Source organism: Chenopodium quinoa, unplaced genomic scaffold (assembly GCF_001683475.1).
Source record: "Chenopodium quinoa cultivar QQ74 unplaced genomic scaffold, ASM168347v1, whole genome shotgun sequence".
NCBI lineage: Eukaryota > Viridiplantae > Streptophyta > Magnoliopsida > Caryophyllales > Amaranthaceae > Chenopodium > Chenopodium quinoa.
In genome coordinates, this window is record NW_018743434.1 from 461,649 (window position 1) to 476,469 (window position 14,821).

Sequence of the window (14,821 nt, forward strand, 5' to 3'; positions counted from 1 at the left end):
GGAATACCAAAACCCAGCCTAGCCCTATGCTTGATTAGTGTATTAATTTCCATCTTTGCTTAAAAACTTGAGGTGCACTCACATTTATCTAATTAGACATTCCATTTGTCCTAAATTACTACACATCCTTGACCTGTATTGGATTTTTGTCATCATAAGTTAGTACATTATATTAGTGTATAATGAGGTTATTTTTTAAGTGGATGCAAAGAAAAATGAGAGTCATAAGAAAATAACGAAAAATATATGTTGTTTTGCAAAAGTGTTTTAACAAGTATAAGATGAAGCCAGGTTTCTTTTTGAGAGACAAATAAGTTTATCTTGGTGGCAAAATTGTAAATATTTTCACGTTTAGAGTAAAATATTATTTAAAAAAACTTTTATCTGGCGCCTACCCAATCATGACCCACCTCCATGGTTTCATCTTCTTCCTCCTTCGATCTCCACCCACCTTCACTTTCTTCCTCTGATCCTCACCCATCTTCTTCAATTTCTTCTTCAAGTTGCTTCAACAGAGAACACCAAACCCCGACACCACCTATGTCAAATCCAACAAAAACCCTAAGAAAAATATATAGAAATTAAGGGAGTCATTAACTCTAAGTGAAAGGTATGTGTCGTTTGCTAGTGTGACTTCCCTCCTCTATTGAGTTCACCATTGATGGTGTCCAAGGTGTTCATGAGCTTCTTCGTATTCATGAGTTCTCCAATCTTCATTGAAGTTGTTCTAGAGCGTCTCTTCTTAAAGATGGCAAAAATAACCTTTTTTTAACTTTAGAAATGACAAAAATGCCATGTAATATAACTTGAATTTTCTCCAAGTATAGGATGGCCTAATAAGAAAAGTGTAACAAAACATCTTGGACATATATAAGTGCTTAACATATAGATCTCCTGCCTAAAACATCAAAAAAAAAAAAAAAAAGGGTGGAACAAATGGATTATAAGTCCTTTGACTTAATTTCGCAAGTCATGTACCTTCCATACACACCCCAGGTTTTGGGCAACAAAACTCAAAGAAGCACAAGAAGCATACAACTAACCCCATACCAAATTCAGGCTCTTTGAATATTGCAAGGAAATTATGTACTATATTACATATACTGGCATCCTAGGATAACTTCCTAATCATCATGGAGTTGGCAAAAGGCCTTCCTTACAAAATGAAAATTCGATTAATACAGTCCAAACAAGTCCTATGTTCATTAGTTTGTTGTGTCTCAGTTCATCTGTCCCATTCTGAATCCATGCTCCGCAGACCAACTTTCGTTGCATTCTCCTCCTTAAAAACGGGCGGCTGGCTGGAGTATCGATCCCAACCCATGATGTGAGGCAACGCAAACTACAAAACCAAGTCATATCAAAGGCCAGCAAGAAGCAAATATACTGATGATAGTATTTGCTAACAAAATAGATGCATTCAACAGAACTGCGGCAACTGTCAGTCGTTAAGTTGACGAGCAGTACCATATACTAAACCAGTCACTAGTTGGTCTATGATTCGAGAGATCGTTTGAACTCTTCTTTTGTGAAGAGTTGTAGAAGGACAACAGACATAAGATTTGCAAGGGTGAAAAGAATTGGTTCCTTTTCACAGCTGTTATACTAGCACCAAAGAAAGGGGGGATATTACACCTCAAATATTTGAGTATCATATCCAATATCAACAAATTCGTAAAATTTTGTAATGCAACTCTCAATATTTAACAAAAAATCGAAACCTTCGCAAATTTCCATTACTGCTCCTACATAAATTTATCAGTTACATTAGGACACCGAAAAAAGCTAAAAGTTATTGCTGGTAGTATCTTCAAATTAATTACAGGCAACTAACTACAAGATATCTCCACCTTTGAGTATGGAGAAGAGGAATGAGAAAAAACTTATAATTGTTACCCAGAAGAAATAATTAGCTGCCCTTACATTTATAAAGCTAGACATCTCCACCTTTGAGTATGGAGAAGAGGAATGAGAAAAAACTCATAATTGTTGTCCAAAAGAAATTATTAGCTGCCCATACATTTAAAAAGCTAGACAAACTGAATATCAATAGAAGGGATGCAAGTATATGAAACATCTTACAAAGGTTCCAAGTCATGAGCATGATAATCAAGAAGCGGAAGTCTAAATGGTCATACATTAAACATGAAACCACCTAATCCCACTAATATTGCATATTTCCAAGAAATGATTGATTAGTTTCAGGAATTTGATTACAATTGAATACAGTGACGTGATAGGAGCAAAGAAGAAAATTGAAGAAATGTACGGCAATGAATACTGTCAACTCTGACTATTTTTTGACTGAGATTAACTCTTGAAAATCTCTGAAATTAACAAAGAGATCCCGGCAAATACCTGTTGGTCCACATATCCAACTACTAATACCCATCACCAGATTTTTCTTCTAAATTATAAGTGAAAACTGAGGTTCACTTATTATCAATTAGAGTTCAGATTGTTTAAGAATATGAGAAAGCAAGCAACAAATTTCAAGATGAGAAATGTGCAAAACTGTCAGAGTATGTTATTATTAACCAGGATACAATAATATTTACTCCCCTCCCACCCACCGAGCCACTGGCCACCATCCACACACAAATTTAAAAAATGCGAGGAATTTAAAAGAGGGAGTTTAAGGTCTCATACACTGAATGACGTGCGCATGACAGCAAATTCAGCACTTGTCACAGGAACAGAAAAGCGCTCATTGGTCTTCGTGATATTATTGGTAACACCTAGAAAGATGGAAAGCAGAAGGATCAAATGAATAGACAAACAGTTTTCTAAATAATTGTTGCAAGCCAAGGTAACCTTTAACTCTTTAAGGCAAACATCCAGTAAACTAGTATAATTGAGAAAGGAAATTTATTCAAACCTAACATATTCATAGCACAGTAGTTTAAACTTTAAAAATAGGTGCCTATTACTCCCTCCAACCCTTTTTACTTGCCCCAATTCCTTTTTTAAGAAATTCTCTTTGTTTTTTCTCTTGGGTTGGTCCCACATTTGCCCACCCGTTGATTTTTTATTTCTCAACTATTTTACTTGCATAATACCTCGTGCAAATGGCTATGGGACTAGTAAATAGGGATGGAGGGAGTATACAAGAATTTTAAAGCTAACCTTATATGATTTTTTCTAGCAAACTGTAAACCAATACCACCAGGCCTTAAATATAATTAATAAATACATAAAACCTAATTTGGTTTTCAATTATAGAGGATTCAGAAGGCAACAAAGTATTCATCTACAGCTAACCCAAACTTGTAGGAATGAACAGAGAGAAAAGATACAGTAGAAACAAGACTTACTCAAAGACATGAAATAACCAGTACCGTCTGGACTTGGTTTAATTGATAAGCTCTTTCGCACTTGGCCAGCATTACTAACATTGTCATATACAAGGTAAGGATTAATTTCACGATGCAGTCATGCAAAACATGATAGAAAAACTATTCTATGACAAAAATTAACCTTGTCTGCATAGCAGGATCATGGAAAAAATCACAAGAACCATTAGGACCCAACGCAATCAAAGAGCCAACCTCAGTGGGTGACAATGCAAACATCTGAAGAATCAGACCAAGTCAGTCAAACAATCAAGAGGTAGGAGAATGACAAGAAGAATATGGGACACTTGTCTCACCTTTAACAGAAATTAATAAACTAAATAGGTGACTATGTGACATACAAGATGGTAAAGCAGATCAACAACTAGAATAGTTGAGCTACATGCTCCAAGTCCAAGGTTAGCATCTACTTTGTATACAAGTGATAATGCTCAGAAGATCAGTATATATACCCTTGCTTTCTGACCTATGAAGAATCATATACACTGATCTACTTCAAAAATGATTCTGAATATAAGCAGATAAGTATCAATTGCTCAGCCCGTCAAACCAATATTTCTCCAGTTATTATGGATAGTTACATATTCACTGATCACAACTAATGGGCCAATGAAAGAATAATTTGGCCAATAAGAATGATATATGAATCATGCCACATCAACTATAACTTTTATGAGACATCACAATAATGCATGCTTCTACAATCGCAGACATCACCGTGATATAGACTACAACTACAATTTAAAACCCTGCTTCGATCTTGATTGCAAACCAAGAACAGATCTCTTCCATATGATAAATAGTCAAGAAACTGTAACAGACGATGGGAAATATCATATGCATAATCTCAAAACAAAAAATTCAACAGTGTCCTTGCAGCTTTTCCTAAGACTGCTTGTTCAGCATCCGAAGTAAAGAGGGTTTCATGCCTTTATTTCAGGTAATGCATCCCTGTGAAGACATAAAGCTAACACATACTATGTACTACATTTATTCATCCGTTTTAAACTTAAACACTATGATCCAATCCAAACATAACAGCTACATTGAGGAGTCTATATCTTAGTGGGAAAAGGGATGTATCAACGTATCATGTATATAAGCCTGACAGTAAACTGTTCAATAGACCCGCGGAACAAGCAATTATCTACCTGCTTCCTCTGCCAGTCGTACTTGCGCTCTCCCACAGAAGGAGAAAAGGACATCATAATAAATCCTTGACGCTTAACTCTGATACCAGACTGCACACCAAAAAATTTATTATTAACAACCCCAGAAAAAATTATTAAGAATAGCTTATGTTCATGCTTCATACATCAACTTTACAAAATTTTGGAGGAATGGGTTCAGCAGAGAATGCCGCTTTTCCCTTGTACACATAGTATGGTGCAAAAATGCGATCTGCACGTTGTAAGAAACATCTCAGATACATGAAAGGGCTCATCAAACTCAATCAACCACAATGCAATTCCAAAAGGAAGAAAAAAAAGAATCCATTTGATATTGCTATTACCATTGGTAAAAGTCTTTTGTCCAACTGTAGACATGCCAGCACAGCCCATCAAAGCGTGCAAGCAAAAGACATCTTGTGTAAGATTACTCCGTTTGAGGAGTTGTCCAGGAACATTGCCCCTTAATTTCAGGAGAAAATAGAATAGAATGTCACTAAAAAATTCAGAAATAAAATAGCTTATTCTAATTTGGCAATTGGCATCCTCATAATCAAAGCAGTATTGATGACAATGCTAAGGTAGGGCTCTATTTAATTAATAAGAAAATGATTTACTTCTACTTAATGATAAAACTAAGCCGGAAAAATAAGTAAATAACGCTTGTTCCATCACAAAAAGAGCGTATGAACAAACTCCCCAGTCAACCTCCTTCCGTCATTCAATGCATTACCATCACTCTTTGCGGATTAGAATTCTATACCATCAAGGTCATTACACTAAAATATGTGCTAAAATTTTCTGCATCTGCAACCATTTCAAAAACTTTCTTTCTAGTCGAATCAATTTACGCCGAAATCTATTTGCAAACCCCCTTTTATTTTGGCCAAACATACTCCGAAACATCAACACAACGTACAACAACCTCTTCAGCCACATTCAGTCAGCCCAAAAGTATCCCAAAGCTCCAAATGCATGAAAACCACTTAACCATCAACACAAAGAACAAATTCAGACATTTCAATCCCCATTTTAATTTTATTTATTAATTAGGAGGGAGAGTACCATCAAAAATCAACATCACTCACAAATTATTAACAAATATTTTCTATTAAACAAACAAATACGAAATCAATGCTTAAATAAAATAAAACAAAACAGAGAAATGCACATTCAGTTCGACGCAAGCATAAAACTATAGCAGAAATATAGTCAATTTACAGAGTAATGCTACAATAAACAGAAAACCAAAACCCTAATAGCAGTAAATAAACGGTAGAAATAAAATTGAAAAGACGAATCAAGGAAAAGGGGGGAAAATAGGAACCCTAATTGCAAAGATTGAAATTAAGCAGAAAGTAGAGTAAACCTGGACTTGAAAATGGTGGCTAATTTCATCATCTTGCTTGAAATTTCGGAAGAAAATGGCTGAAGCAAGGGGCCTGTAGTGTGCAGCAAAATAGGGGGTTTTCAGCGGGAAGAGTGAGAATACTCGACTGTCTAAAATTTACAAGTAGACTGTGAATTAAGATTTTTCAAATGTTTGCACCAAAATAAAAATTTAAAAGGTTCTTTTTTAAAATAAAATGTAAAATCTACTTCGTATATTAGGAAGTACTTGTATAATTTTACAATTTTTTTCCCTAACTTCTCCCCAATAACTCTTCAAAATTAAAAAAAAAAAAAAAAACTTTCACATTTTTTATATTATTATTCCCATGCATTAGCAAGGATACACTCAAGTATAGATAAATTAGGAGTTTAGGAATTAGGAGATTTAGGACATTCTTTTTTCAAGATTATTCAAAACTGGATATCTTCGCCAATTCGCCTTGGTAGAACTAGTCCTCCTATAGGCCAATTCGTTTTCTTAACACAAGTTCACTGGGAAAAATAAAAATGCATGAAAAAATGATGTTAAAAAAAAAAAAACTTTATTCAAATTAAAAAAATTATAAATCATGGGATATAATGACAAATAAATAGAGATTGAATAGATAAAGGTTTCAAATTTACGAAAATAATTTTAAATGATAATGAAAAAATTACTAAACACACTCTTGGGGACTTTTTAGTGGTGGTGGCGGTGGTAGCTTCAAGGCTTAAGGTAAGTGGGAAGGGAGATGTAAGGATAATATGGACTTTTCCATCATTAAATATATTCTCAAAAGACTAGTTCCCACTATTCAAGGAACGGTTGAGTAAATCATGCAATAACCATCCAAAATATACAACAACTCAAAGCTATACAAAGGGGCAATCACTCCACCTCAAGGTATAACCAATCGAACGGAAAGACACGCTAAGAAATCTCAATTAGCCATTCAATGTTTTCTTCCACCTCCTTCCACTAAAAGAATTCTCAATCAACTACTATATTTTACTCTCAAGTGATCTGGGAAACACAATCTTATAATCCCATTAAAGGTATGTAATCGGCGAGAGCAATTGTCTTGGCCTTCTGAACGCAATTAAGTTACATGAATGGGAGAGTAATAGTTTTCACCTTGTCTTAGATGATATATATCATGTTAGTGGTTCTCTATAGTGTGTGTCTTGCAGCTTTGTTCATAGGGAGGAAAATTCATGCCTTGGACAATAGAAAGGCGTATTTGGACTATTGACTTTTCGTCTTATATTGTTCCTTTTTTGGAGCACGATTTCTCTATGAATGAAGCTTAGTAGCCCTCTTTTGGCCTTCAAATATAAAATTTGTTCTTCTTTTTTTTTAGGGGTCGTTAAATATCGCCCTCGAATATCTAACTAACGCCCGCAAAATAACATAAAATTACGTACTTATCCTTATAATAACAATTTTTAAAATAATTAATTTTACCTCAATTTCACACTTCATAAGTGCTAGCAAACAGAAGTAATTATAATAAAATACACAGGTAATATAATCACAATAATAATAATAACGAATACGTGAAATTCAAAACCAAAAAGAAAATAAATTCGAAATTCCCAGGCAAACGCCCAGAAATTTCGAAAAACCTAGGTGGAAACGCCTAGTTTTTCGAACACCCTAGGAACTTTCGAAAAAACTAGGCGTTTCTGCCTAGGTTTTTCGAAATTTCTGGGCGTTTGCCTGGGAATTTCAGAAACAAAAAAAAGTTAAATAAGCGTACCGGTTCTGTACGGTCCAACGAGCCTCCGGCGAGCAACATAGGTGGTATTTCTGGTCTTTCGTTGTCTTCCATGGGATCCAACGATTTAGGTTTTGCAAAATTTAAATTATTTGTTTGATTTTGAAAAATACAGTAGTTGGTGGTTCAACGTGATCGTTGGTGGCCAGTAAACATTAGAGAGAACGGTAAAAATTTTTGTGTAGGGTAAAAGTGTTAAGTTAAGGTAAAAATAATTATTTTATAATATTTTTATAACAAGGCTACGTACCTCATTTTAGGTTATTTTGCGGGCGTTAGTTAGAGATTTGAGGGCGACGTTTAGCGGCCCACTTTTTTTACCTAACCCTATCCAGATTTTGGCTATTTGGCTATTAACCACCACTAGGTCAAAATCATATTGTAATTTTCTTTTTTTTTTTTTACCAAATTTGAGTTTTAACCGAAACTCTGATACCATGTTAGATTCCAAAAAAACTCCTCAATTTAAAGTGTATGTTATTGATCAACTTATAGGGTTACAAGAATAGACCTAACTGTGCTAGAAAACCTAGTAAGATGAGTATACAAAATATATTATAACAAACAATATCATATTATAATATCTATCATTAATGATACTTAAAATATAATAAGAGTATTAATCTTAAACTATATGAAACTAAAACTAACCTTAACATACATAGCAATAAATTGAACCAATCTTAAAATTAATTTACATATGATTGTATTTTGTAACGAGCAAGCCCTATCCCCTATTTACTCAATTGAGTAATAATTTTCGTTCCTCAAATGACATTATTGTAAATCTGAACAACTTTTTGAATTTTTTTTTTTAAAATTATTTTTACAAGCTGACTTTGCATTTGACACCGTAGTAATTTCCAATTTGACAACTTTTTGTAAATCTGAACAACTTTTTAAATTTTTTTTTTAAATTATTTTTACAAGCTGACTTTGCATTTGACACCGTAGCAATTTCCAATTTTCCGGCATTTCACTCATCTTCTTCCTGAGGATACAAATTCCACCATGTCACCCATCTTCTTCTTCAATTTTATTTCACCCACCACCCTTTTTACCATTCTGGCACCTTTAATCTCCACCCACCACCATTCAAATGAAAACCTAAAAACAAGTGAGAAATAAAGGGCATAATCAACCTCAAAGGGTAGGGGTGTTATGTTCCTCCATTGACATAACCCTTAGCTTCTAAAATTTCCATTGAAGCTAGCTTCTGACATCTCCATTGAAATGAAATTGCGAACAGTCGACGTGAATTTCCATACCACACGTTAACTCCATTTTCTGGACTATAACCAGACATGACAAATTACCCCCACCTTAGGTGGCAAAATGACCAGTGTGTCCTTTAAATAACATGGATTATTACTTAAATTGAGTAACTTAGATTTTCTCTTTTGTAACAACCCGAAGTATTGCTAAAATTATAGGACGTTTTACCAAATTGAGCTTTAAACGGAAACTATTTACGAAAATGGTTGCGTGGCAAAACTATTTACCAAACTAAGCTTCCAGCATAAAACGCTGTCTCGGACAGCGTTTTACCCCTGGTTTTTTTTTTAAAAAAAATTCAACTACAACTATTTTATATGTTCAACATAAAGCTCTGTCTCAGACAGCGCTTTATGCTTGAACATAAAGCGCTGACTCAGACAGCGCTTTATGCTTGAACATAAAACGCTGTCTCAGACAGCGCTTTATTCTTGAACATAAAGCGCTGTCTCAGACAGCGCTTTTCTGCTGGAAACAGCAACCAGCATCCAGGCAGAAAACAAGCTTCAGCAAACAGCTTGCATGCTGCAGTCCTCCAACAGCCACCACAACAGCCAGCTCCACAGCCCTACCCCACCACCGTCGACCACCAACTCCGCCACTCCCCACCACGTACCACCACCATATTATGGGAGTTCCGTCAACTTTAAGCACTGCAGAAAACTCGAAACAGCCCAACAACAGTCCAACCACCAAATTAACTTCAAAGCACACACGGAGTCATTCAAAAAAGATTTATTATATTAATTTCATAAGTGTTATGTACATCATTATACAAAATAACAGGGAATACAACAGATAATACTAGCCCGACTCATTTATTCGGGGTAAAGGTCCTGCCTCCTGAGTGTCGGCCCTCCGTCTGACACGTCGCCGCCTGTAATGAGTGACGGTGGTGAATGGGTCTCGGGGCGGTGGGGGAGTCAGCTGACTGGACGAGGGGTCCTCCTGGGTACCAGAGGGCGCAGTACTGTGGATGTTGTAATCCTCTGCGTGTCTGGGTGACGTAGGATCACATCCACCGCTGCTCTGGCCGAGATCGAACTGTGAGTTGCCATCATGACCGTCCCGCCGGTGGGCGAGATGAGCGTGACCATATCTCCGTAAGGTAGCGACGCCCATATCTCGCACCTGCTCGACCTGGGCTCTAGTGGGTCCGCACTCAAGGGAGACTGATAGCGCATCAACCATCGCCACCATATCCGCCGCCTGCAGTAATCATCGATCAGTCAGATCTATGGCATACAAATATGGAAATTGTTGAAAAGGAGTAGAAAAATAATAACTCACATATCCGCTAATGATGTCATATGCTGGATGGTAATGTGTGGATGGTGGTGCGTAGCTGGGGTTGATGAAGCGTCGTGTGATACGCCTGTACCACACCATGTACGGATCGTCGGGATCCATAGCCCCTGCATTAGATCACCTCCCCCTTTCCCCGACGATCAATGCCGTGAAGCTGTACACTAGTGTCACACCCCTGTGGGATAGTCTGGCGTAGTCCAAACTGCCTCATGACTCGGTCGGGCAGGTGACTCTCCACAACCTCGAAACAGATCAGGGGGACCCTAGCACGCCACTCCGCCTGATGGTCTAGCAGATGTGGAGGCATGGCATCTACCAAGTCAGGTACATACGGGTCCCATGTCACCTGTAAATACACATCAACAGTAATATTATGAATATGTTAGTTCGCAACAAGTACAATGTTAAAACAAAAAAGCTAAAACTGTATTTTAAATTGTTACCTGGTCCTCGGTGAGTCGGTCTAGGGCGTCTCGGTAATACGGAAGACCCTCGCCGCATGAGCATGTGTCAGCCTGGGTACCACCCACCTAATATCGAACAATGTTTCAGTTAACAACCCCGCGCATTAAATAAAGCCTAACTCAATGAAAGTTGTATCGAACCTGCAACCATATGCCTCATCCGGTGTAGGGAGCGGGGGAGCATCGTACGCCTGGTACTGGTCGTCCTGGTCCTGCTCCCCCCGACGGTGTATCGCAGGTCTGCCTGGTCTGCCTACATGGATATGCTCCCAAGCCCAGAACTGGCACACAGAGACACAAAACTAGCTTCAGTATGAAATATGTAAGTGCGTGGTGAAATAGTTTTTTTGGTACAGAAATAAGTGAGGTACCTGGAGGACAATCAGGGGACCTCCAATCTCGTTAGCACCTACGTGGGATGCTCTGCACAGCTGGCGATACAACGTCGCCAGACAGGCGCTACCCCAGCTGTAGCCTCGGATATGATCCCAGTCGTGGTCCAACAGCTGCATGTAAATGAGCTGGAGATGGCTCCCGCTCTTATTCCCGAACAACACGCCCGAGATGAGGAAGAACAAGTACGCCCGGGCGTATCTCTGAACCTGGGCGTCATCAGCCCCTGGTGGTAGCTCACGGAAAGTCTCACGGACCCAGCCGGTCCTCAACCCGGATCCCCTAATATCGGCGGGACCTGGCTGGACACCAAGTACCCGACCAACCAAACCGACGGGATCGACTAACGCGTGTCCTGTCACCGCAGACCCATGTACTGGAAGGCGCGTAAGAATCGCCACGTCCCGTAACGTAACGGTCGTCTCACCAACAGGTAGGTGGAAGGAGTGCGTCTCCTGTCTCCACCTCTCCGCGAGCGCAGTGACAAGCGCTCGATCGATCTCCCTATACGCCATACGGTGAAAACCACCTAAACCGACAAACTCGACGTACGCCAAAACGCGAGGATCGATTCCCCACCCCACCATGAACCTGGTGGTGTAATGCCTGCAAACGAGCTGCTTTGCCGGATCAACCTGTTAGAAAGAAATTAAGATCATATACCATATAAACTCAACAAGCTGTAGTCCATGAACAAACAAATGCAATATTACCGTCTGATCCCATACGGCAACGCTGCGGTGTGTGCCCTGTAGTGTAAGCACAGAAGGGTCAACGGGTCCAGGCGTACGATCTTCACCGTCCATCGTATCTGTTCACATGCAATTTAACAAATCCCAACAGAGTTAACGCATTAGCAATTAACCAAAATGTTAACGATCAAATGTTCCAAATGTTATCAAATCATTCATAGTCATGTTCGGTTCTAGTGTTAGTGGTTCCATATTTCCCCCACTATACTCGACCCGGGGTCCATCAAACAGAATTTCTCCTCCCCACCGGCATAACAAAACTACATTTTGTGACGCCATATTCTACATAACCAAAACACATTTTAGGATTATCGAAATCTAGAGCGAGGTAAATTATCAACACTGAAATAAGACTCTTCTCACCTATAACAACTTCACTTTCAACAACTTCACCAATTTCAACAATTTCATGAACAATTTGAATTATTTCAACAATTTCAACCTAAACTATTTCAATAATTTCAACAATTTCATCTCTTCTCACCAATTTCAACCATTAACAACTTCAACATTTTCACCATCATCAACTTCACCAATGTCATGAACAATTTCAATAACAATGTACCACATCACCATCAATAATTATCAACAATGTACCACATTTTCATTAATAATTAGCAAAAATTACAGGCAATTGACATGAATTAACAACAAGTAAGAGCAATTACATACAATTCACAATAATTAACCACAATAACTATGCAATTACACTAAATTCAGTTTAGGGCTAACCACGAAATTGAGTGAGTGAGTGTGAGAGGGAGGAGGGCAGCAGCAAGGTGGCGGCAGCAGCGGTGGCGCAAGGGTGGGCGGCGGCGGCAATGCGGGTGTTTGAGTACGGTCGTGGTTTAGTGTGAGAGGGAGGAGGGAAAGCGTTGAGGTTGAGGTTGAGTTCTTGCGCATTCTGCTGAAGTGAACATGCTGATATATGGCCATGAAACGCTGTCCCGGACAGCGTTTCATTTTAAAAAAAAAAACAGGGAATAAAACGCTGTCTCGGACAGCGTTTTACCCATTGAATTTTTTTTTAAAAAAACCCAACTGAATATTTTTTTAAAAAATACCAGAGCATAAAACGCTGTCTCGGACAGCGTTTTATGCTGGAAGCTTAGTTTGGTAAATAGTTTTGCCACGCAACCATTTTCGTAAATAGTTTCCGTTTAAAGCTCAATTTGGTAAAACGTCCAAAATTATAAATTAATTTTTTTAATTTTAAATCATATGTGACACAAATCCAAGTACTAAAATCATGTCCCACATGACACACAAAAGTAATTTATATACTCATTTTTACATTTAATCATCTCATATCACTTTGACACACTCCCTTTATCCCTTAATTTTGCCCCATTTGCTTTTTATTGTCTCTAAGAAATATAATTCACTGTTAAATATCTTAAACTTGTGTTAATGAAGTTATAAGAAAATAAATATTATATTACAAAAAACACACTACTAATTCATATATTATATGAAACAACATACTACGACAAAACTAATAGTTACCATATAAATAATTTATTTTTATGGATTAATGTGAACGAGTGATCAACATTTTTAACCTTTAACTCTCAAAATTCAAATGGAGCAAACATTAAAGGAATAAGGTGGAGTATCAGATATAAATTTGATACATACCAATCTACTAAATTGTGCAATTAAAAAATGATCCCTACATATCATTCTGTCTTTGTACTATCTGATATTCAAGGATACTCATTGTTAAAAGGGACCAAAATGTCAAAAGTATTTCTTCAAATCTCTTAAAATTCAAATAAAGCGAATCCATTACAAAGAAATCATCATCATGTATCAGAAACCAAACGTGTCATTGACTCTTTGCTCGTCTTTTATACAGTAAGTAATTTTCTCAAATAAATTTAAAGTAGAAAAGAGTTTGAAATGGTAAATTAATTCACAATTCAAAAGAATTTTGGCGGGTAACAAAGTTAGATAACAAAACGTGACATAAAGCTAACAGCATAATTCAAAAAAAGTTAGACAGTAAGCAACTTTTTCTCTACTATTACATAATAACAGTTTATATTGTCGTAATTCAGAACATTAGAATATCAAATCTAAACAACTAATAAAAAGGATTAACATTTAATAAATCTTATTCTTAGCAGCACACCACAATCCCTGATTGATGGTGTGAGACCATGAACCTACAAAGGTAAATACATGAAGAGCACCGAATTAAAAGGAGATACCGAAAGTTACTGAGCTACTACATTCATAGACATTAGAGACGAAAAATGATGGATCCCATTCCGCGCCTCCTTTCTTTTGGGTCGAGGAGAGGGGAAGAAGGATGTGTTATGAAGTCGCATTATTGAACTCTATTAACCATTAATAGAGTTCAACGATGTATTAGAATGCTACATGCTGATCAATGGGGAATACCAACTAAAAGAAAAATCTCCCCATGAGTGGTGGTAATAATAATGTACAGTGAAAATAAGGCTAAAATTCCAAATTTAGCCACCATGAGCCAACAATGAAGATATTTTGTCGACTCAAAGATGGATTCCCCAACCGCGGGGAAGCTCCACTGCTAGATGTTTTCACATGTGAATATTCGCTAAAATGATACAGAGGTAAGCAGTAATAGAGCACCCCATGCCCCATACTCGTCGAGCAAGTAGCCTTGACATATGACCTCATCAATAGCAAGACTTGTTAGTTAACATCAAAGTAGGTTAGTGTGACTAATAGCTATACCCTACATCACAGAGCTATGTACTTCCATATGCCTTCACTATTACTGGCACAATTGAAGCTAAACTTGGTAGTAGTTGTCACGCGGTTAGCCTTTCCTGAGGCTAAATGTACGATCAATCTATATGCATCCAACTTCGCTCTCCAAAATAGCCAAGTTGGTTGATGGTTACTTCAGGAGACTTATCTCTTTGATTAAGACTCCTTGAAGATAAATGCAATGAGAATGCATGAATT

The 14,821-nt window shown here is 37.4% G+C and overlaps 1 protein-coding gene across 1 annotated transcript; it reads right to left on the minus strand.

Annotated features, from left to right (window-relative positions):
* Positions 1-913: 913 nt before the first annotated feature.
* Positions 914-6,255, minus strand: LOC110739147 (single-stranded DNA-bindig protein WHY2, mitochondrial-like). The gene is made up of 8 exons (XM_021919611.1): positions 5,892-6,255; positions 4,867-4,985; positions 4,669-4,754; positions 4,505-4,594; positions 3,478-3,572; positions 3,315-3,388; positions 2,650-2,738; positions 914-1,342 (listed from the first exon to the last, which is right to left on the minus strand). Exons 1-8 carry the CDS (start codon positions 5,921-5,923, stop codon positions 1,226-1,228), a joined length of 702 nt encoding a protein of 233 aa, XP_021775303.1. The 5' UTR covers positions 5,924-6,255; the 3' UTR covers positions 914-1,225.
* Positions 6,256-14,821: the final 8,566 nt, after the last annotated feature.